General features: G+C 42.0%; 1 protein-coding gene across 4 annotated transcripts in view; it reads left to right on the top strand.

Annotated features, from left to right (window-relative positions):
• Positions 1–22,659, top strand: part of AMPH (amphiphysin) — a 211,229-nt gene that overhangs the window by 79,057 nt on the left and 109,513 nt on the right. For all 4 annotated transcript variants that reach the window (XM_087861200.1, XM_045793492.2, XM_045793493.2 and 1 more), the window contains exon 2: positions 11,281–11,361. In XM_087861200.1, the coding sequence (XP_087717326.1) occupies positions 11,281–11,361 (81 nt within the window). The remainder of the gene's footprint in view (positions 1–11,280; positions 11,362–22,659) is intronic.

Raw genomic sequence — 22,659 nt, 5'->3', positions numbered from 1 at the left:
CTAGGAACCTAGACATCTATTCTAGGCTACTCTCGGTTGCCTTGGCAATGTTGCTGACATATGTGTGTTTCTTGGCGTTGGAGAATTGCCCAAGAAGCATTTACTGAGCTGCAGAAAGAGAATTGCCAGCAAGCCGTGCTCTGAAACCATGATGGTTTCATAGTCTTCACAGTGTCCCATTAGCCATGAAAGATCCTTCTGTATCTTCGAAGGGTGAAGATGTGACCTTGGCAGTACACTTTCCTCAGACTCTCATCTGTTGGATGAGCAAGTTAGATTGCATGAAACCCATGCTCCCTGTCAGCTCCTTCACATCGCAGTTTAAGACGAAGGTATTAAGTCAAAGAGAAGAAAAAGAATGAACCCTTACTATAAAGCATCTACTGGAGTCAGGCATCAAATTAGGCTCTTTTGCTCGTTTAATCTTCCCAGAATCAGTATTCTCCCTGTTCTAACCAGGGGGAAATGGAAGCTTAATGACATTAAAAGTTTTGCGGAGGTCAACCAGGTCTCATAGGTGATCGAGTGGGGTCCTGTTTCATTTGACTTGTGTCCTTATTTTCTTTTTTTTTTTTTTTGAGCTCTTTATTCGCTTGTTTTATGTGCCTGTTTTTTTTTTTATAATGATTTTTTATTATATTATGTTAGTCACCATACAGTACATCCCCGGTTTCCGATGTAAGGCTCGATGATTCATTAGTTGTGTATAACACCCAGTGCACCATGCAACACGTGCCCTCCTTATTACCCATCACCAGCCTATCCCATTCCCCCACCCCCCTCCCCTCTGTGGCCCTCAGTTTGTTTCTCATAGTCCATAGTCTCTCATGCTTCATTCACCCTTCTGATTACCCCCCCTTTCTTTATCCCTTTCTTCCCCTACTGATCATCCTAGTTCTTATGTTCCATAGATGAGAGAAATCATATGATAGTTGTCTTTCTCTGCTTGACTTATTTCACTTAGCATTATCTCCTCCAGTGCTGTCCATGTTGTAGCAAATGTTGAGAACTCGTTCTTTCTGATAGCTGAGTAATATTCCATTGTATATATGGTGTGTCCTTATTTTCTTTCCACTGTGCCCATGTTGTGTCTTAGACTTGAGAGCAGTGGTTCTTCATCTGACCGAAGCCATGAGCCCCTTTGAATGAAAGACACATTCAAACTGTATCAGGCATATAATTTCAGGTCATCCGTGGACACCGTGGAATCTATCTATGGACCTAGATAGAGAGCCCCTTACCTGAAGGGAGGCCTCAGTCATCTTTGTTCTCCTCAAGGGAGACCCACAGCCAGTCTACATGTTATTCACTCTTCAGGTCTCATTTGGAGAGACTCTGTTGCTGTGATTATTCCTCTATGTGTATCTTCATCAAACCAAGGAAGGTCACCTCTAGGAAGTAGCTATAGAATCCTAGGATCTCAAGATAGATGTGTGCCTCAGGAGTCATCCCAAGCCCCTACTGTCAGATCCTTCAAGATTGTCCAGTATCATGTGTTAGGAGGCCAATGATTCGAATAGCTAACATTATTGCTGGAAATTGAAGTGAAAGTTTTATATGTATCTTACCATTTAATTTGCAAACCATACTCTGAGTTAGGTATGAGTAGTATCCTTCATTTACAGATGAGAAGGTGACCACAGAAAGATGAAGAGCCTTGCCCAGGGCAGACTCCAAGGGGAAGGGCTGGGGGTGAACCTGTATCAAAGAGTGAACCCAGCACACTCTTTGTCAGTTCGATGTGTTGCTTCATGTCCCTTCCTTCCTACCGGCCATATTAGCTCTCTTTTCTTTTACAGCTTCTCCAAAACCAGAGAATTCACATGCGAATGGAGCTTCTACCTGAGCAAACCAATCAAGAATTACTTCCCTCCCACCAACTGAACTCCCTCCTCTCTTAAATTCAATTATTTTGATTATTTTCTCTCCGGAAGGAGCAGGCTGATAAGGACAAAGAGAACCTCCCCACGAACAGGGGATTTTGTATTCATATGTAATTCCTCACCTGTTTTTGTAGTAAAGCTCAGGGAAACCCATAAGATGAAGAGAGAACAAACCATTCCCCAAATTGTGCTCCAGTGAATAGTAACCTTATAAGAGGTTAACAAGTATGTGTGGGAAACACAGGGTTGAATAATGTTAAATGCAGGTTGTTTTTTTTTTTTTTTTTATTGCAAGACTTCTTGGATCCTTTAATATGCTTATAGTGGAAAATTATGAAAGGTTTAGGAATTGTGTCAGAGGAGTGAAATTGACTATTATCCAGTATATTTTCTATGTTTTCGGCATCCCTTATTGCCTATATATGTGGGTTCTTTGAATTTCTCCTGGAACTGTTTACATCTTAGCAGTTCTTTCATTAAATACTGAGTTAAAAAAATAATTTGTGACACATGTTTATTTTGTATTTTTATGGGTACTATGATTTTTCCTTTCTTAACCTTTAACTATATATATTCTTTGATAGTCTACAGAGGGATATATAATATTTATTATTTTTCAGATAGATTTGACCCTGAATTTTTTTTTTAAAGATTTCTGAGATTATGTCCCATGGAACAAACACTGTTTGGGAAAGATCGCTTCAGAAAGAACAGGTGAAATCAAAACGGTAGCTGAAAACCAAATCCCAGCTTTATATAGACTTAGAACACATAAACTTAGAACGTCCCTACAGGGTAGAAATGGGGCAGGCATTCTTACTCTGAGTGTGGTCCTCATTCACATAGGGTTCGAAGCAGATAAGGAATTATCCCAAATTCCCACAAAGAGACAGGGCTCTCAGTCCCGTCCAGTATCAACGATTTTAGTCCAGGGTCTCGACACACTGCCTTAGTGAGAGTTTTTTTCAGCTATACCTGACTTTGCCCATCTCAACCTTTTAATAATGATTTTTTATTATATTATGTTAGTCACCATACAGTACATCCCCGGTTTTCGACGTAAGGCTCGATGATTCATTAGTTGTGTATAACACCCAGTGCACCATGCAATATGTGCCCTCCTTACTACCCATCACCGGTCTATCCCATTCCCCCACCCCCCTCCCCTCTGTAGCCCTCAGTTTGTTTCTCATAGTCCATAGTCTCTCATGTTTCATTCCCCCTTCTGATTACCCCCCCTTTCTTTATCCCTTTCTTCCCCTACTGATCATTCTAGTTCTTATGTTCCATAGACGAGAGAAATCATATGATAGTTGTCTTTCTCTGTTTGACTTATTTCACTAAGCAACATCTCAACCTTTTAATTTACCTCTTGAAATTTAGGAGAAAGATTGTTGACAAGGTAGAACAAAACTTCCAAAAATCTTTCCTATGATTTTTAATCAGTTACCAATCCACTTGGGCATGTAAGCTTTGTTGCCAGAATGAGAGGGACGTTGACAGCGTTTGGGGAAAATATGTTTTGTGATGCCAAGATCATGGGCTGCAAGGAAGGTGAGTGGTGGCAGGAGTGGGACCTTTAATGCTGAAGGGTCGGAACCGGTGTGAGAGAGGGCCTGGGTTATCTGCATTATCTCCCTAGGAGCTTGTCGCTTGTCCTAATGGAAGGATCTTGTCTTGACATCTGTGGAATCAAGTGAAGTGGTTTCGTCTTGTTTTTCTGTACCACTTCTGTTCCAATGAGTCATTCTTTGTGCCCTGATCTTACAAGGAGGTAATGTCCTCCCAGACCTTTTGTTAGAAGTGAATTGGATGGTTTCTATCTAAGTAGGGGTAGAATGGGGAGAAGACATGGTGTAGAACCTGTGCCCACCACTCAGGATCTATGAGTAAGTATAATAACCTATTTGGGATGGAGATGGTGTAGCTGGCTTTCATTTAACGGAAGTATGGATCTAGCAGTTATTATATGAGCATTCCTGACAATACGACACAGTCAGTGCGAGTGGAGGAGAATAGTTTAGCTATCCAGGGAAGAATACGGCCACCAGGCCATGCTGCTTTCCCTGTTGCTGTCTTTAGGGCATTATCACCGAGTGGTGAGACGTGGGCTCTGGAATCAGCCTGTCCGCTTGGAATCCTGGCTCGGTTACATACCAGCTTTGTCACTGGTCGGTTACTCCAATTTTCAGTGTTCTCATTGGTAACATAAAGATAATCACTGTAACCTAACTCATAAGACTGTTGAAGCGATTACATTCATTTTTAGATATAATGCATATAGAACTGTGCTTGGTATATTTTTAATTTCCATAGATGATAGCTAATAAATCCGGGAATTATGGAGTTATTAAGGTGGGGCCTGTTCACAAGAGGAGGAGAAGCAAGAACATTTCCTTTCTTTACTCTCTGTACTCCTTTTCATTGGTTTCATACCCATCAGCACTAACAGCCAGCCCGCTCTTGACTTGGGCAGTTTATGGCCCCAGTTGAAACCCTGAGCTCACAAAGCTCTTTGTTCACCTAAGCCAACATCTTCCATATCTGTACTGTAGGTCCGTGTTTCCAAGTTGCTGATTCATCTTCTGGTGGGACAGTGCGTAACTGAGGCCACCAGGACAGTCTGAGGAGTGTGTGTAGATAGATCAGGAACAGGGCTGCTCCTGGGCTAATTGCCTGGGTGTGGAGCGCTCCCTGGCTCCCATAACCACGTGCATTTGGAGCGGCTCTTCTGCAGCCGGATCACTGGCATTTCAGCAGATATGCTTTCTCTCAAACACCTGGACAGGGGTCGAGGGAGGAATATCTCCCCCTGGCTAAGGAGCAGGAGGATTAATTTAAGTGGCGTAATGGGGTTGGAGGGTCATTGTATGACCCTGTGCAATAGTGGCATGTCCTCCATGGGGGTGCCGCTGAGGAAGGAAAATCTAGTCTCTCTCAGAATGTCAAGATGACTTGAAGGCGTTAGCACACTTCTGTGTCACTAAATTTTGGGTGTAAGTGCTGTATTCTTGGTTGGGTACTGGAGTTATCCGGTTTCCTAGAGAGGTAGCTCGGAGACATGGTGGCCAACCCAGGTGGAGAGAACAGGCACCTTAAGAAGAGGGGTGTCTTGGATGCCAGGGCCCACAGTCCATTCATCTTTCCTCGATCAATATTCCTCAAGTGATTTCTTTTTTCCACCAAGAATTGTTTTTTTTAAGTTGGAGAACTAAGATGTCCTCAACTTTCAATGTTGGGAAGGATAGAGGAGAACAGACTTCGGGAGTGTGATACCTGACCAGGTAGATGCATGACTGAAAACACCTTGGCTTCTGCTTACTGTATCTGCAGACTGGGGCCCCTTCTCACTTACCCGTTTCCCTTCCAGGCTCCAGAACTCTCTTTCCTTCACTGCATTCTAATTCCCAGTTGGCTCTGTCACACCTAGGATAAACCTGTTCATGTATGAGATTTGTACTTTCTCTTTACCATATGTTTTCCTCAAAGTTTTGAAGTTCACTCAAATGGACAGAAGCCTGGGAACATCCCCTCTCTCACCTATTTTTGCTTTCTTCCCCAAAAGTGTTTCCCAGAATTAGAGGAAGGCCCATGCCAACCTCTGAGACACTTTGAGGCCACGATGGCTAATGTATTTTTGCAGTCTGCCAGGGCAAGGAGTAGATGCGTAATGATGCAGACGTAAATCTATCAAGGCTAGACGGCAAAGGACAGGACCTTGACAGGTACATGAACCACACCAAAGGATGATTCATCTTGTTTTTCTCAAGTTAGGGCACCATAAAGCTACTTCTTTAAGTCTTGGAACACAGGCAGAAAGAGATCAAAGTTCTAGGACCCTGAAGTTTGACACAGTGCAGTGCTTGCCCAGAGGACCCTAAAGCACAAGCAGTTACCTTGCACTTGCATGGACCTGATGGCCTCCCTCCAGTCCAAGGTGGTGGAACTTCGCACAGAGGCAGAGTGAGCCCTTCATAAATGCCGTCTGAATTTGCACATGGACATGTGAGTGTCTGGACAGATGAGTGAATGAGTCATCTGCACATGGGCAGGGGGGGAAGATCAACAACTCTCCATGTCTTATCCAGACAAGAAGAGACCACGGTCTTCCCATGCACTTGACTCCTGGAGTCAATGGATAATGTATACATAATTTTATGCACGCTTTTTTTTTTTTTTTTTTTTTGGAGAGTGTGAAGAGAGGGGTGCCTCCCTGTTCAGAGAAGGCTAAATCGTGCAGTTTTCTCCTTGACTTTCAGAGTCTGGCATAAGGAAGCATCACTTCTGCAGACTTGGAAGTTTGTCCAGTCTGATCCCTCATCCAAAGCATGAATCTTTCTCAGGAATCCCAGTGCCCCATCCTGCAGAATTCTTTTAACCATTCCCCTTGAAGTACCTGGGGTCTTCATCCTTTTCTCATACCAGCACCTTCACATCCCATCATTTCTGTCTGCAGTGGAAGATGGTGAAGTTATCTTTGCCTTAAAATGCCAGTTACCTGTTTTGAAAGCCGCCAATATAACATTCCACCCCTAATTTAAAAATATTAAGAGAGGGCAATTCTTCTGTTATTACTATAGCAGTCAGTACTTACTTGCTCTGGATTATGAGGATTTGAGCCTTGATCAGAATAGTAGCTATAGGATATGGGGAAACTGCCCAAATCAGAGAGTTCTGAATTTTTCGGGACCTTACTTGACCACTTCATGAACAATTAAACTGCTCTAGAGAATTGCTCTAAAAAAAGAACGTGAGAATCACATCTTTGGAGCAGCCCGTGCAAACCATGCCGGGGGACTGACTGCTTTAGGAGACGCGTGAAAGAAGATTTATTAGTGGAAATATTCCGAGCTACCGTATTCCTGCTTTTCCTTCCTATTTAATTTCTCATTCGCCTAGGTCATGCTGTCTTTTGTGATCAGATCAGAACTTCTGAACTCAGGCCTGAGAAGGGAGCCAGCCCTAGGGGGATGTTTCAGAATCTCATCTTCAGAAAGGCAGTTTGAAAAGGTTTATTCAACTTAGAATGGAATTTTGCATTTGAAAACAGGAGCTACAAGAGTAACAACAAATTCCTATTGTTTCAAAATAATAAAGTGTCAGTGCAAATGAAATTGTCCTGAAACAAAATGCACGAGCACAGAATTGCCTGCGTTTTGCCTGTGGGTGGAAGATGTTCTCGTGTTGTCAGATGGTAAATATCAGATACATGAATGTATAGTGATTGTCCTGTAACATCAGTGGTGCCAAACCCCACAGGCTTAATTGATATTTTTCAAGGTGGCCAGTGGCCAGTGAATGCGAGAGGCCACTTAAGCTAGAAACTCACTGTCAGATATTGTGACATAAAACAAGGTAAAAGATATTCTTAATCTTCTCAGTTCCAGATGTCAGTATCTTTGTGACTTTAAGATATTTTTTAATGTAGCAGATCAGTTTTACCACCGATATCAAGGCTCTGAAGAAAAATTACAAGACCCCTGAAATGGGTTTTCTAGCTGAGCCTTCAGTTTCATCCAAAAGTCCTGGTGGGTGTTTCTGGTTATTACCTTTCCTAATTCCACGTCTGAACCATTTCCCTCCCTGGCGTCTTGACCACAACATAGGTCCCCAGCTGCTGGCAGCCGAAACCTGAGGTCATCCTTGCATCTTCTCTGTCCCTACCCTGTCCATCTCGTAATCTCGCGAATACTGTGGATTGCACTTCTTAAGGGTCTGTCCCATCTGTCCCCTAGCTCAGGCTCAGTCACGTTGCCTGTCTGTGTGGTCTCTTAACGGGTCCCACCATCTTTTAATCTGTCCTGATCACTGTCACCAAGGTGCACAGGTCTAATCAGGTGGCCCCCTCCAGGGAGACATCTCATTGGCTCGCCGTGGTCAATAGGAGAAAATTAAAGTCTTTAGTCTTGCAGACTAAGCCCCTCTGTAGTCTGCCATCTTCCTTCCACGCCAGTCTTGTCTACCGGGCTCCCCTTCTTGAACCTCGTGCCTCAGCACCACCACCGTCACAGTCCCTAGATTCGGCTCCCCTTTCTGCAGCCCCTTGTATGGTGTTTGGCATGCGGTCGGTCTCCAGTAAGTCAACTTCCGCTGGAGCCCGAAGTGAACAGACTTTCTTCTCTGCCCACTCTTCGTGGTGATTTGCGTTCTTTCATAGGGAAAATGTCAAACTTGATACATTTATTATGGATTTGAGAATTAGAAGATATCCAAAATTAGAATTTGAATTTGAATTAGAAGATATTTATTTCTTTCACCTATTTGATGAATAAATCTCTTCTCTGGCACCTCTCACTACTGGTTAAGCTCAGATAACGACGAGGACAGTGACCTCACTACCTCTACCAACAAGCTATTCAATTTCCAAAAAACTTTGATAAATTTGTGCAAAAATTTTTATATATAGCTTTTACCGACTGATGCTAGTTCTCGATCTTGGTTTCTGATGGAACAAGTCTTCTTTTCCGTGATAAGCCTTCAGATCTTTGAAGACAACCATATTCTCTTCCTCTTCTTTTCTCCCTGTTAATATCCCCAATTATATCAAATTTTCCTCTTACCTCAGGGAGTCCATTCTCTCTGCTTCTTTGGGGGCTCCCTTTAGCTGGCTCCAGGTTGCCTGTGAACTTCTGTGCTCACCACCTTGTCCACAGCAGAGAAGCCTTTAGTCCTACTCTCCCGGTTGTTCTCATGTGGCCTGAGGTCGTTTCCAGCAACATCACTTTGTCCACTTGGATTGAGTATCTGCGAAAGTCACCCCTTACTTCTTCCGAAGGGTGGAAGCCACATTTTCCTAGCATCTGTTCTGTTGCACGTTGGTTGAAAGTTGATAATCATAAATTCAGTACTTGTACAATTACATTTTTGACCTAAATTTTATCCCTGTTGAATATCATCTTGCTAGAGAGGGTCTTTTTGTGAATCCTGATTCTTACCGTGTAGTATATCCAATGTCCCCCGCCCCCAGCTTTTTGTCAACAAAAGTTTATGCTGTTGATGCAATTAAAATAGGAATAAGCAGGCTTCTGTGAGAATCAGCTGAAATAACAGACAGAATTCCCTAACATAGTGACTGGCATGAAGAAGATTCTTAGCAAAGGCCAGGTCCTTCGCTGCCCCTGACCCGTGTTTTTTCCATCTCTCCTCTGGCTTCTGCCGTCAAGGTGCGGGTGTGCTGTAACTCACAGAGGTCTGGGTCCCTTATTACTTTCCTTAGAAGAGAGAGTGTGGGCTTACAGTGTCATCCAGTTATGATTCTCTCTCTCTCGACACCTAGGAGCCGTTTTTTTGGTTGTTTTTTCTACTTAAATTATACTGAACAATTTCTAGAAATATGAAACGCAAGGTGTCACAATTTAAAATTTAAATAACAGACTTTCAGCAAGGGGTCTGTGAAAAATCCCCTTCACAGTGGTAAGTATGCACCTGTGAAGATGTGTTTTCATAGAGTATGGTGGCCTCCAGGAATCTCCTATGAGAGCATGAGAACAACAGTTAGGATGTATAAATCCCATTTGCTTCCCACGACAAGGAACAGGCTATCTGTGTGGGGACAGGGCTACCAGACCTCAAAAAGGGGATTTTCCAGAGGGTCTCCGGTAAGCTGCTTACTCTGTCCTATTTCCTCAGCCTTGGAGTATTGTGAGAACGAAAGAAAACACGTAAATCACTTTCTGCGGTTTCAGGCGCATAGTGGAGGCTCTGTAGACATCTTTCTCTTTTCTCCCACTCCTGAGACCACCGTGCTTTTGCACTGCATGGAAAGTGGTAGGGTCAAGGTTGCTTGCTCAGGAGAGTTTGACAGCCTTTCTTGGCTTTTGCGAACTGTTGCCTTAGATGAAGTGTTGCCACTTCTCAAAGACCTGTTCTAGAGTAGCCAAACATTTATGAAATAGTAAGTGTTAAGAAATAGGGGGAGAAGATCATGTAGTAAATGCTAGGTACTTTCCCGTCTTCGTGTTTATGTGTATGGCAAGAGGTTCTTTGGGAAGACCTAGATTTAAAATGAATTTTTTTTTTTAAAAAGGTAGAATAAAGAAGCAATCAAGCAACTTCTTTCTTAAAGTTCTTTTTACTTTAGAACAAAAAATACAGGAGTAGATGGGAGGAGATCTTATAACAAGGCCAAGAATCCCACGTCATTGTATTTCCTTCTCTAGCAGGTGTGGCCTGTGTAATTTTGTTTTGCCCTCTTGCTCTTATGACAGTGGTAACAACAAAAATAATAGTAACAATATCTTGCATTTACAAAACTCTTCTAAGTTGATCCTGTTGTTACAGTTTTTCAAAAGTTAAAGACAACATTTTTTTTTTTAAAGATTTTATTTATTTATTTGACAGAGATAGAGACAGCCAGCGAGAGAGGGAACACAAGCAGGGGGAGTGGGAGAGGAAGAAGCAGGCTCATAGCAGAGGAGCCTGATGTGGGGCTCTATCCCATAACGCCGGGATCACGCCCTGAGCCGAAGGCAGACGCTTAACCGCTGTGCCACCCAGGCACCCCAAAGACAACATTTTCATATAAATAATTTTCAACTCATTAAGGCAAATGTTTATGGAGCTTTTTAAATGACCTGGTGTTTTAGACGCTAGATGTGGGGCTATTGAATAGAGAACCCACTTGTGGCTCTCAGGATCCTTCTGCTCTGTCCCCAAGTAATTTTCTGGTGTCTCTCAAAGAACTCCTTCTCCTGATACCCAGTCTGGTGCTCTATCAAGACAGAACAACTCCTGCCCAGTCCCACAACAGATAATGATTTTTCCAGCAATCTCTGCTGAGGCTACTTCTTTGGCTGGAATGCAGTCGGCCACATTCCTGTCTGCTGGTGTTTCCGGCACAGTTTGAATAAGCTCCACAGAGCATTCCCGAATGCTCTGGATGTTGCTAATATCCAGGCCCCATCCAGGGTCTCTTTGAGCTTTGAGTGAGTCGAAGAGCACACTGGAAGGTGGTGGGGGAGAATTTGCCATGTGCCTGGCTCCAGTAATTCTAAGACCATCCCTATAAAGTAGGCTAATTCTTTAGTGGCGTAACTTTGGTTCACTGTTGAACAAACAACTGTGTACCTGGTATACACCAGGCATTGTGTCAGATGCTTTGGACAAGAAGGCAAGACAGAGCTTTGGCCTTCAGGTCAGGTACAGCCTACTGGAGGAAACGGATATGTAGGTCGGTAAATGCCGTCTAGCCTAACGTTGCTCAGGCTGGGAGTGGCAGAACTGTGGGTAAAATCCAAGTCTGATCAACCCCAAGCCATCAAGCCGAGATGCTTCCAGAACAGAAAAACTAGCGATGCTGAGGGACGTCTCCTCAAAAGAGCAAAACAACAGCCTTGCTCTGCCTGTTATTTGAAGATATCATTAAATCAAACCATTTTTTGTTTTATTTGTAAACTAGGTCCTTCAGAAGCTTGGAAAAGCTGATGAGACAAAAGATGAACAGTTTGAAGAATATGTCCAGAACTTCAAACGGCAAGAGGTAAGTATATTTATCTAGGTTCTGGAGGGGGAAATGGGCTGACTGTGTTTGTGTTTTAGCATATAACTAAATTGCATTAAGGTCGAAGAAAGAACTTTCTTTCGGGTTGGAGTTAACGTGAGGGGTGACGCTTGCTAATTCTGTAGGCTTGCTTGTGGCAGGTGAAAGAAGAGGCTGTAGGCACCACGGGAAGAAGGTGGGTGTTTTAGACTCTCAGGGGATTAAGGCTTTGCTTGTCTGGACCTCTTCAGTACAGATTACTGGTCTAAAGGAAAGATGCTGTTTCGGATGATTTATAGTCTTAGTATCATATAGTATTAGGAAAACAGGAGTTAGATACTTCTGGCATAATTATTTTAATTGCTGCATGCTTCAAGATCATGCATTCTTAACAGGGGTTATATCTCCCCCAAGAGGGTGAAAATTGGTTCTTTGTGGATAAAAAAATTGTACTCTTTGTATGTGTATACATCACATAAATAGATATATAGTATATCCATGGTATTAAAATTTCATGGGGGGTGTGTAATAAAGAAAAAATTGTCTACAAAGTCTCCTTGAGGGGAATGATAATGAGGAAAAAGGTTGAGAAACATGGTTTGTGATGTTTGTTCGTTTGATGGGCTGCTCTGTGTTCAACAGACACATGTATAAGGAAACAAACTCTTCTGTAAATTATCTGTTTATATCTCTAAGGCTTGGATAATTGGCCAGAATATCACTCTGTCGAGAACATGCATGAGGGTCAAGGTGGGGGAAGGGACAAGTGGGGCTTTCTGTGGTTAGAAGCCTCTAATCTGGAGGTCATACTAGAGGTGGGGTGGGAAAAAGCCTGGGATGGCAGACTCTGGCAAATGGGGGTGATAGGAGGGCACGGCTTTATTTTTCCTGGTGTCATTGGAGCTACAGCACCCACAGGATATTGCAACCTTGGGGATGACAATCAGTAATGTCGGATCCTCCCAGGTTTCATTTTGCCCCTTTCGCTCCTGTTTGCAGATCTCAAATCCCAGAGATTTCTTTCTTCGCTATGTGTGCCAGAGCCCCCACTATTTGTCTCACTGCAGACATGCTATTTCTTTCCTTCACTGCCACGGGTGATAAAATCCAGCAGGTACAGAGCCAAGTAGCCCAGGCTCCACCAGAACACATTCCTGAATACCTCCCATTTCATCCCAAGACTAGGAGTGGACATGTGCGGATAGGTACTCAGTTTACGCTATGCGTGGTAGCCATCTTGTTCTGTCAGAAAACGAAGCAGGAGAGATGGGAGTTGGAGAAGTAAACAGTGACAGTGAACTAGATCATGTCCAGGTAACAGTATTATGGAGAGCTTTGGATTAATGAAGGTAGAAGAGAGAATTTCTAGAGAAATGTCATCTCCAGGCCCATAGACTCTGTTGTCCCCCAGTCTCCTCCACGAGAACAGACCCTCCACGTCTCCTTAGGCTCTCAGTCTGTGAGTTCTCGTATGTTCTCTCGTGCATTGGGATGACTCTGATACGGATCAATGTCTGGATTGCAGCAGCCGCGCACAGGAAAACCTGTCAGTCATGCCCTGTTACTTTGCAGGGCGATTCCAAATATCTGCTTTAAGGGATTGGAGTTAGATAGAAGGGATTCGTGTCTGTAGTTTTACCTGCTTGAGGATTTACACTCTACCCTTTGAAACCTCGTCTTCCTGTCTGGTGTGTCCCTGTGGAGCTAATTAGGTCTTCGCTCTTGGATTTTTTTTTTCCTGTGTCACTTCTATGGTGTTTTGATGTTGTTAGCACCCCAGAAGGTTAACCTTGGGAAGCATCAAGTTCAGAAAAGCATTCATGACTAGGAAGCACTTTGCATTTTCCAGTTACGGTGAACTCTTATTGGTCTTTTTTTGGGACTTTGTTGACTGAACCAGGTGAGAATTGTTTTTTGTCCAAGCACTAAAGAAAAGTACGATTGGTTAAATGCTCAACTTCATCAGTTAAATGACCTGTGCCACCAGCAGGAGCAGCGTGGGGTGACTTTGTAATGTTGCTGTGCGATCCACTCCCGTCCCTAGACACTTTTTCAAATGTTATAGAGCAAATGGTATACTATTCTTGAAGACCCAACATCTTGGTCCTTATCAAGAATATTAGCAGATTTCAAGAACTAGGTAAAACTTCAAAATCTGGGGAAGTTGGAACAAGCAATTCTACTTTATAAAAGTGCAAGAAGCAGAATGGAAATGTAGAACTAGTATTTCTCAGAGTATCTTGACCCCGCCCCCCTTTGGCTCCCTTTGAAAGGGAGATTTTTGCACCAAAAACATCTTGCATTTGCACCTACTCATTCTGATGTTTTTCTGTTTGTTTCTTTTAATCAGAAAAAAGAAATGTGTAGTCATTTTAGTGCAGTAAGGAGGGATGGTACCTTAACCCTGTCTGTATAGTAGAGAGAGAGAAGGAGAAAAGGGATGGATGGGAGGGAGGGAGGAGAGAGATTTATCAATTTTCTGTAAAAACATACTAATGATTGAGAAGAAGAGCCAAGGGGTGAATGTATTAATATTCTGCAGAGGGGAAAAGATATCCTTTTAAGCCTCAATATGTATTGGTAACCAGTTCACATCTGTTGTATATGCTGAGAAAGGTGTTTCTACATATGCTTGTGTAGAAACATTAACCTAGAAAGAAGGATCTACTAAGATTGTGGTGACCTCTACAAGGCCTGTTACTTTTAGTGTTAATTACACTAATAGTGTAATGGTGACTCATTATTCTAAAGGCAGAAGGCATCATCTAAAGGCAACAGACTCTAAAGATATTATCTGTCCCAGGAAATCTAGATTTCATATTTTTTTTCTGTGATGACATATTTTTCGAATCCAAAAAGATACTGCTTAGAGTCTATCAGATGAACTATATTTGGATTTGTGCATTATATTATAGTCACCTGATCATGCTCAATTAGTACTTAATCCAAAGTGGATTGTTCTAGAATGTTCTAGGAAGTATTCTAATATCTTGGGCCCTGGTGATCTTGCTTTTTGGTAAAATCAGGAAAGTCCTCATGGTGATTGATGGAAACAGAGGTGACAGCAGGGTCTGTGTTTGAACTCCAGCTTGAAGCTTAGCTTTTATCTTATTCCAGTGCCAGGTTTTCTTTTTGACCCCAAACCTCTTTTCCTAAAAGGTGGTTTTTGTTGGACTGAGAGCTGGGATGGAGGGTCTGTGCACACTTTCTTTTTGGTTGTGCACTGGGCTCCGCATTGCTGTGGTTTTTGTGATCCGTATTTCATACACCATTCAACTGGGGCAAGGACGAAGGGGAGCGTAGGGTAGAGCAAAAAGGAATAGAGTGAACTTCACTGCTGGAAACTTGGGATTTTCCATGCTGAGAAGTGCCAAAGAGAGCAAGGATTATAGAAATCCATCCAGCAGGAAGAGCAAACTGACTTCAACACGTCCTCCCCCAAAGTGTTGTGTTTTTTTCCCTCTTTTTATTTTGCCCGTCTTACCAAAGCCGCTGACAAGTGGCAGAATTGCTGGTGTGAACATCGCCTACTTTCACCTGGTAGCCTGCTGACGAATCTGTTAATGAGCAGAGAAGAGATCCCAGAGGGGAAAGAAGGTCCTTGCCTCTTTCCCTCCTTCTTGCTAATAAACCTGCCCATGAAAATGCCATGCTTATAGCAACCGTGCCCGTTACAACGACTGACTAGCTCAGGGGCTATTTGGGCCCAGATAACCAACTGTTTGGTCACATTTCAATGAGTACAGCTGTGAGCACCCACCCGGACTTACAGTCCCAGAGCGATACTTGGAGTAAAGGGGTGGCGTGTCTCACCTCTCAGGGCTGTGCGGCTTTTCATTCCTTTTTAAATACTGTAGCAGTGCTGTTCTGCTGCCTCCCTCCATGCCCACCAGCGAGGAACAGCCTCACTTCGCTGCAATAGAAACAAAGAAGAAAGGAAAAGCTTGGGTGTTGAAAGCCTCTTGGGTGGTGAGAATTTGGAGCCAGTTATTCCAATTATTAGGATTATCCGGTGACTGAAAGCTGGAGTTGTGTCTTCTCCTTAGCACAGGGATCCCGTGTAGCTCTTTTCATCTTTATATGCTGCAGGATCTAGTGTTTAGCACATAATCTTTCAAAATATTTGTCAAACCTGAAGCTAAGCCTAGTAGTGGAAATGGTAATTTTTTAAAAAGATTTTCTTCAGAGGGGAGGGGGTGGGGGAATGGGACAGGCTGGTGATGGGTAGTAAGGAGGGCACGTATTGCATGGTGCACTGGGTGTTATACGCAACTAATGAATCATCGAACTTTACATCAAAAACCAGAGATGTACTGTATGGTGACTAACATAATATAATAAAAAAATATTATTATAATAAAAAAAGATTTTATGTATTTGAGAGAGAGAAAGAAAGAGGGAGAGAACACGAGCAGGGTGAGGGGCAGAGGGAGAAGCAGACTCCCTGCTGAGCTGAGGGCCTGACGTGGGGCTTGATCCCAGGATCCTGGGATCATGACCTGAGCCAAATGCAGACATTTAACCAACTGAGACATCCAGGTGTCCCTGGAAATAATTAAAAAATTTTTTCTTTTTAAATAAAGATTTTATTTATTTATTTGAGAGAGAGAGTGAGTGAGAGAGCGAGCATGAGTTGGGGGGAGGTGGAGGGTCAGAGGAAGAGGAAGAAGCAGACTTCCAGCTGAGCAGGAAGCCCAGTGAGGAGCTCCATCCCAGGACCCCAAGGTGATGACCTGAGCTGAAGGCTGATGCTTAACCGACGGAGCCACCCAGACACCCCCAGAAATGATCATTTAGAGCACATTCTTAGAGCACGTTTTTATTTCTAGGATGGAAGAGATGTTGAATATGTGAATTTTTGTAAGCAGTTTCATGACATTTTTTAATACATATGCATGTAGGTAATTAAAAATAACACTTATAGAAGTTTTAAAAAATGTAAATACAAATATACTCCCACAGTGTGTTAACGTGTGGATAAAATTTTTATTTATGGCAAATTGCATTTGCATTCTGAAAGTTTTTGCAATTTTCTTGAGCATATAGGCTCAGCAGGTACCTTAGAACTATTTTTTTACCACAGATAACTGTGATCCGAATATGTTAGTATATTATATTATATTATATTATATTATATTATATTATATTATATTACATTTTATTATATTATAAATAGTGACCTTCCTCTGAAGTAACCACTGCTGATTAAATGTGAGCCCATCTGTGTGTCTGGGGTAATAATCCAGTTCTAAAGGAGTGTCCTCGTCCAGAGTGTGGAGAACCTCAGGCAGCCTACAGAGCCTCCTGTCAGGTCGTCAGACCTTCTGGATCCTGAGTAAAAACTAAAGGGGGCAAGTTTGGTCCCCACCAGCACAGTGTTTTCAGACTCGAGCTGCATCAGAATCACAGCGCAGATGGCTGGGCCCCAACCCTGAGCTTCCAGTTCCGTAGGTCTGGGGTGAGGCATGGAAATGTGCATTTCTGACAGAGTCCTGGAAAATGCCAGCATGGCTGGTCCGGGAGCAATACCTTGAGGACCCGTGCTTTGTTTCTATTCATATACTTATCTTCAAGCACATCCTCTGATTAATTCTTGAAACTCTGACCCTCTGTTTGATAGCTATTTTAGTGTCTTTATGACAAAATATGGAGAGAGATTCGGTGGCCATGTCCTGAATTATCTGTGATCTGCATACCTGCGATCAATGGAGAGGATCTTATCTTTAGCAGACGTGATTTTGGGGGCAGTGACAGAGTTCCCTTCTGCTCAGCATTGTTGATTTTGGAAACTGTATGCCCTGGGAAAATACACATGCCCCTGTAAGAGAGAAAATACGTGCTGCTGAGACCTTAATGAGAATGAGTTTAATAAGGCTCTTTCTAGATATTCAGGCTTAATAGGGGACAGTATAGACAGTATTAGACTCCAGATACAGGATCCTGAGAAGACATGAAGAGTATCTGACCCCCAGATATAAGGCCTTGAAAATAAAATAAAATAAATAAAAGCAGCTGAAGGGACATTCATAGCATTACATGCTTATATTGGAAACAGAGAGAGGAAACAAATCAATAGTCTAAGTACCTACCTCAAGAAACTCAAAAAAAGATGAACAAAATAAGCCCAAAGCAAGCAGAAGGAAGGAAATATAAGGAAATATAAAAGAGCAGAAATCAATGAAACGGAAAACAGGACAAGAGTAGAGCAAATAAAAAGCTGATTCTTTGAAAAAATTAGTAAATTTGGTAAATCTTTAGCAAGACTGACCTCCAAACAGACACAAATTGTCAATATCAGGAATGAAACAAAGGATATCACTATAGATCCTCTAACCACTATAGGTCCTGTAACCAGGGAGAAGGGAGATGGATGTGGTTATGAAAGTTAACAGAAGTGATTCTTGTCGTGGTGGAACAGTTCTATATCCTAACTGTGGGGACGGATACATGAAATTATACATGTGATAGAACTAAATACACATACATGAATGAGTACAAGTAAAAACTGGGGGAGTAAGACTGGTGGATTGCATCTATGTTGTGATATTGTTCTTACTGTAGTTTTTCGCAACAGTGGGAAAAACTAGGTACGAGATAAAGGATCTCTGTATTACTTTTTCCAACTTCATGTGAGTCTGCAATTACCTAAATAAAAATTTCTGTTGAAAAACATCCCCTTTCACACTTTTACTTAGAAAAAGCTTACTGAGCTTACTGCCTACTGCTTCTTACCAGATGAAAGTGCTCTAAGGTAAGTGCCAGAGACTCACATTGTTACAGAGATGGGGAGGGAACATAAATGAGGAAGTAGGCAAGGAGAGAAGGAGTGGCGAGGTCTGGGCTGAATTACAGAATACATAGGCTGTAAAAAAAGCAGCTATCAGCTCCAGCTCACATCTGTCACATGAGAAGGGGGCCCAGGGTTGCCACATCGGATTTCCCAGAAAAGATCAAATCCATATTTTACATGAAATCTCCTCAATTGATTTGGTGTATTTTATATTTTCTAAAAAGTTTGAACTTAAAAAAGTTACAAAAGGGTACATAGAACTGTTGTCTACCCTTTACCTAGGTTTTCCAATTACTTTATCATTCTGTCTGTCCATCCATCCATCCATCCATCCATCCATCCATCCATCCATCCATCCACACATCCACCCACCCATCCATGCATGCGCCTGTTATCTATATAGTATACAAAAGGGCACTCTCCTACAGAGCCACAGTTCATCCATCAAAATCAGTGAATGACCATCAATCTCGTCTTACCACCTATTTTACAAACCCCGAATTTGCCTACGGTAAAGCTTTTGCTTTGGGAAAGACCCTGTTAAGGGAACGAAAAGACAAGCTACAGACTGGGAGAAATTATTTGCAACATATTGTCCACTTATATCCTTCAACGTCCAGGGGCCATTCCACGGGTCAGATTTGCATTTAGTTGTCAAGTCCCATTAGCCTCTAAATTGGAAGGAGTTCTTCAGTCTTGCTTTGCCTTTGATGATCTTCAGAGCAGTGTTTAATTGTAGAATGTCCCTTGACTTGGGTTTGCCTGATAAGCTTCATGTGATCCTCGCTGGCAGGCTCTTCCCAGTGTATATCAGCGTACACGTGATTCTGATTTGTGCCTTTACTATGGATGTCAACTTTTATCACTTGGTTAGAAAGAGGCTGTCTTCCAGACTGCTCTAGCACTTACCTTTAAATTAGTAAGTAACCTAAGAAGTATTTTGTGGAGATAGACTTTGAGACTGTAAATATCCTGCAAACTTTCCCTACTAGTTTTGTCCATTGAAGCTTCTTGCTTAGATCAGCTCTTACTCTGATGGTTGCTAAATGGTGATTTTTTTTTTTCCTGATTCCTTCTATACTTATTACTTAGCTTTCTACTCCATGGTAAAATGTTCCCTTCTTGCCTAATTAATTAATTATATTAGTATGGACTTAGAAGATTCCTATTTCATTCAGTGGGTTATCATACATTATTACTGGTTGTTTTGAAGCACAATTGCCCTAAATTTAGCCAGTGGGAAAACTGCTGGTGGTAATGTGTCCCCATTATTCTTTGAGAACTTTTTTTTTTTACATTTTGGCACAGAATGTTCTAAGTTCATGTTGTGCTTGCCCTACCCAGCCTTCAAATGAGTCGTTTCTTTAAAGAGTCCTGGATTTGTTGTTTTCTTAAGTAATGCTCACACCCAAGGTGGGCCTTGAACTCACAACCCCAAGATCATGAGTCCCATGCTTTACCAATTGAGCCATCCAGGCTCCCCTGGATTTGTTTTTTCTTAAGTGGAGATTGGCATTTAGAAACTCAGACCTGAGCGCTGGGTATATTCTTTGGTTCTAGGGTATCATGCTTGTAAGTCTTCTAACTGAACAGAATAAACACACACGTATTTATTACACACTGTGTATTTTTTCTTCATCTTTCTATCTATCTGAAACCATGGCATCTCTAATTATAGTTCAGTATCTCCTGCTTCGGGTCTTTCCTCTTTTCATATTTGTACTTCCTTCTTTGAGAGTGATAAATCTGGCTTCCATTATTCCCAATATATATTTATTTGTGTAATACCCTTAATGTAACCAACCTCCTGACCATGTGGGCCATCTCCTCATCTCCTGTGTTGTACGAGTCAAGAGTGTTCTCTGCTCCTTTGCTGTGGGCTGATTCACATTGGCCTGCACTTTTCTCCTCCCCTCTACTCTACACCTGTTGGCCAAGACTCATCACCCACTTGGCACACCCCTTGCATAGTGGTGTGCCTGCTACGAGTTCTCTGTCCTGGCTTCTGACACCTGACTTCTAAGAGTTTCTCCCCTACCCCCACTAGCTCTGACTGTGCACCAGTGGAAATAACTCAGTTATTAAATGTTGGCACTTAATTCAGTTTTATAATGGAGTCTATAAAAATATCCATGTCTATGGAATGACCCATGGGCTACATTGTACCATATATATAAGCAGTACTGTACATACAAGTATACTAAATGATAAGCATTATTAATGTCCTAAGGAAAGGTAGTAGTTAATACAGTCTTTTAACATATTGGATAGTCTTCTTTTTCGACTTTAATAGAATGATAGTTATCAATTAAGTGGTTTGTTTGTATCGTCCCTAAAGAATTAAGATGTGGTTCCCCCCACCTTCTCAGGAATTCCTTATGAGAAGTGTAGTAAGACATTTCACAGGGTAGTAGAATTGGCCCTAATTACCTTGGCTCCATTGTGGCTGGTGAAGGAAGTCACAGAAGAATTCTCTACACTAGGATGAGGGCTCACTCATTTCAGGGCAGCTCTGGTGTAAATTGAAGGTTTGTTATTCATAGAGCGTTTTCCTCCTATTGTCCAATTTTAATACTAACATTTAAACTAAACATTATTCTAGGTTATGTATTTGAGAAAAGAAATCATTTGTTCAGGGCCAGGGGAAAGTGGACAAATAAAATGTTTAAATTGTGTTAAGGTAGAGATAGCAGAGCTATTTAAGATCACAGAAGTCAAACTATTTGAAGTGCTGTCATGATGCTCATGACATTCATTAATGGTGTGATATTAAGGTGAGATACGGGGCTGATGGCCTTCACATTTAGTCTGCTGCCCACTGTTTGATATCTTTTAGCAGAACACAACAAGGTTTAAATTAGTCAGACTTATCTTTGGGTCCTTTACGTAATGACAAGGCTGTCAAGTGGAGAGAAAGAAAATCTTTTGATGCTGAGTGAAGACCTGCCAAGGTCATAAGTGGACATGGCAGACCAGAAGGACAGAATTCTGGTGACGTTTCCGCAATGAGTGTGTTAGGGAAGCACCTACTGAAAGTCATGGCTCATGAAACTTCTCCAACAGGGAATGAGTAGTCTGTAGATCAAGAAAACAACATAGAAATGGGGTGGTGGTAAGTTTTTATTTCCTTTAATGAAGTCTAATACAGCAAGAGTGATATGTGGAGCAGTGGGTTATATTTAATCTGCACCTACATGAAAACCTCTCCACCAATAACTCTCTCTGTTCTTTAAAAATATGTCTGACTCCATACCTATACTCTAACTCAGAAAAATCCCTGATCTTCCATCTGGAGTAATTCCCTTAAGTTAGCCTTGTAAGAATATATATTTGCATGACTTCGAGCAAATTCTGCTTGGTTAGTCTTGGTCTTTACTCAGTCCCCTGTTCTATAGGACATGAATTATTTGTAGCTACAAATTGCCTTGGGCTTCTTCTCACATTCAGAGCACTAAACCTTTCTTTAGTCATACCCTGATTTGATCCCGCTGTCCCTTGTAGTATGTGGCAGGTATAGTCTATCAGTGATGCAGATGGCTTTTCTCTTTAGGTACCACATTAAGGAGACTGATTGGAATTCAGATGCTCTGGTGTAATGAAAGGCAGAAAGGAAGTTGATGGAGCGATTAGTTGGTGGTCTGCATCTGATGGTATCATTTAGGGACTGGATTGCTTACTTCCAAGCTCTTCTTCCACTTCCCCTACCACAAGCGCTTCCCTAGGATTGAATCACCCTTGCCTGACCCGCCATTTCCATGTGTTCCAATCCCTCCTTCTCTTACGGTCAACTAACAAGTATTTCCTGCCTGAGGTCTTTCCAGCCTCCTCAGTTAGCATCTCTCTTCCTCTATATACTCCTGTAGTACATCTTCTGTAGTTCATCTGATAACTCTTGTTCCATTTCTCTATATGACAGTGTATCTCTGTTCTCATTAGATTGTGAAATATTTAAAGGAAGACATCCTGTCTTAGTCATTTAAAAAACTCTTCTGTGCCCTCTAGCACCTGTTAGGTAGGTACTCACTAAGTATATGCCTCCTTGTCACACATATTCTGTCTTTACTCTTTGTCTTAGATATCCCATGCCTCCTCACTCCTTCCATATCAGAGCCTCTCTTCATTGTCATTTACCTATCTTATCTTAATTTTTGGCAGCAAAGTAGCCCCTGGAGAATGTCTGATATGGCCTGGAGTTGATTCTAACCTGGATTATCAAGACTAGAGCAAAGCTCTGGCCCCTCCCTGGATTCCGAAGCTGCCCTAGTTCCATGCTACTCCATGAATATCAGCTGGCACATACATTATTTTCAGTCTTCCAACAGCTTTGTTTACACTTACTAACTTAATATAATAAATACTTTTAATTATGCAAAAGGATGTTTTTCATTTTTCAGTCCTTGAAACCCAGCTATGTTCTCCGAATTTAGGATTTTTTTTTTTCATGTATTGTATTTTGGAGCAAGCTCACTCTTCTCTGATGGGACAGTGTTTTTACCACAGAGCATTAA

This window comes from Ursus americanus, chromosome 3 (genome assembly GCF_024610735.1).
Source record: "Ursus americanus isolate L20-20 chromosome 3, mUrsAme1.1.p, whole genome shotgun sequence".
NCBI lineage: Eukaryota > Metazoa > Chordata > Mammalia > Carnivora > Ursidae > Ursus > Ursus americanus.
Note: the sequence above shows the minus strand (reverse complement) of the source record. Positions and strands in the feature narration are given on the sequence as shown.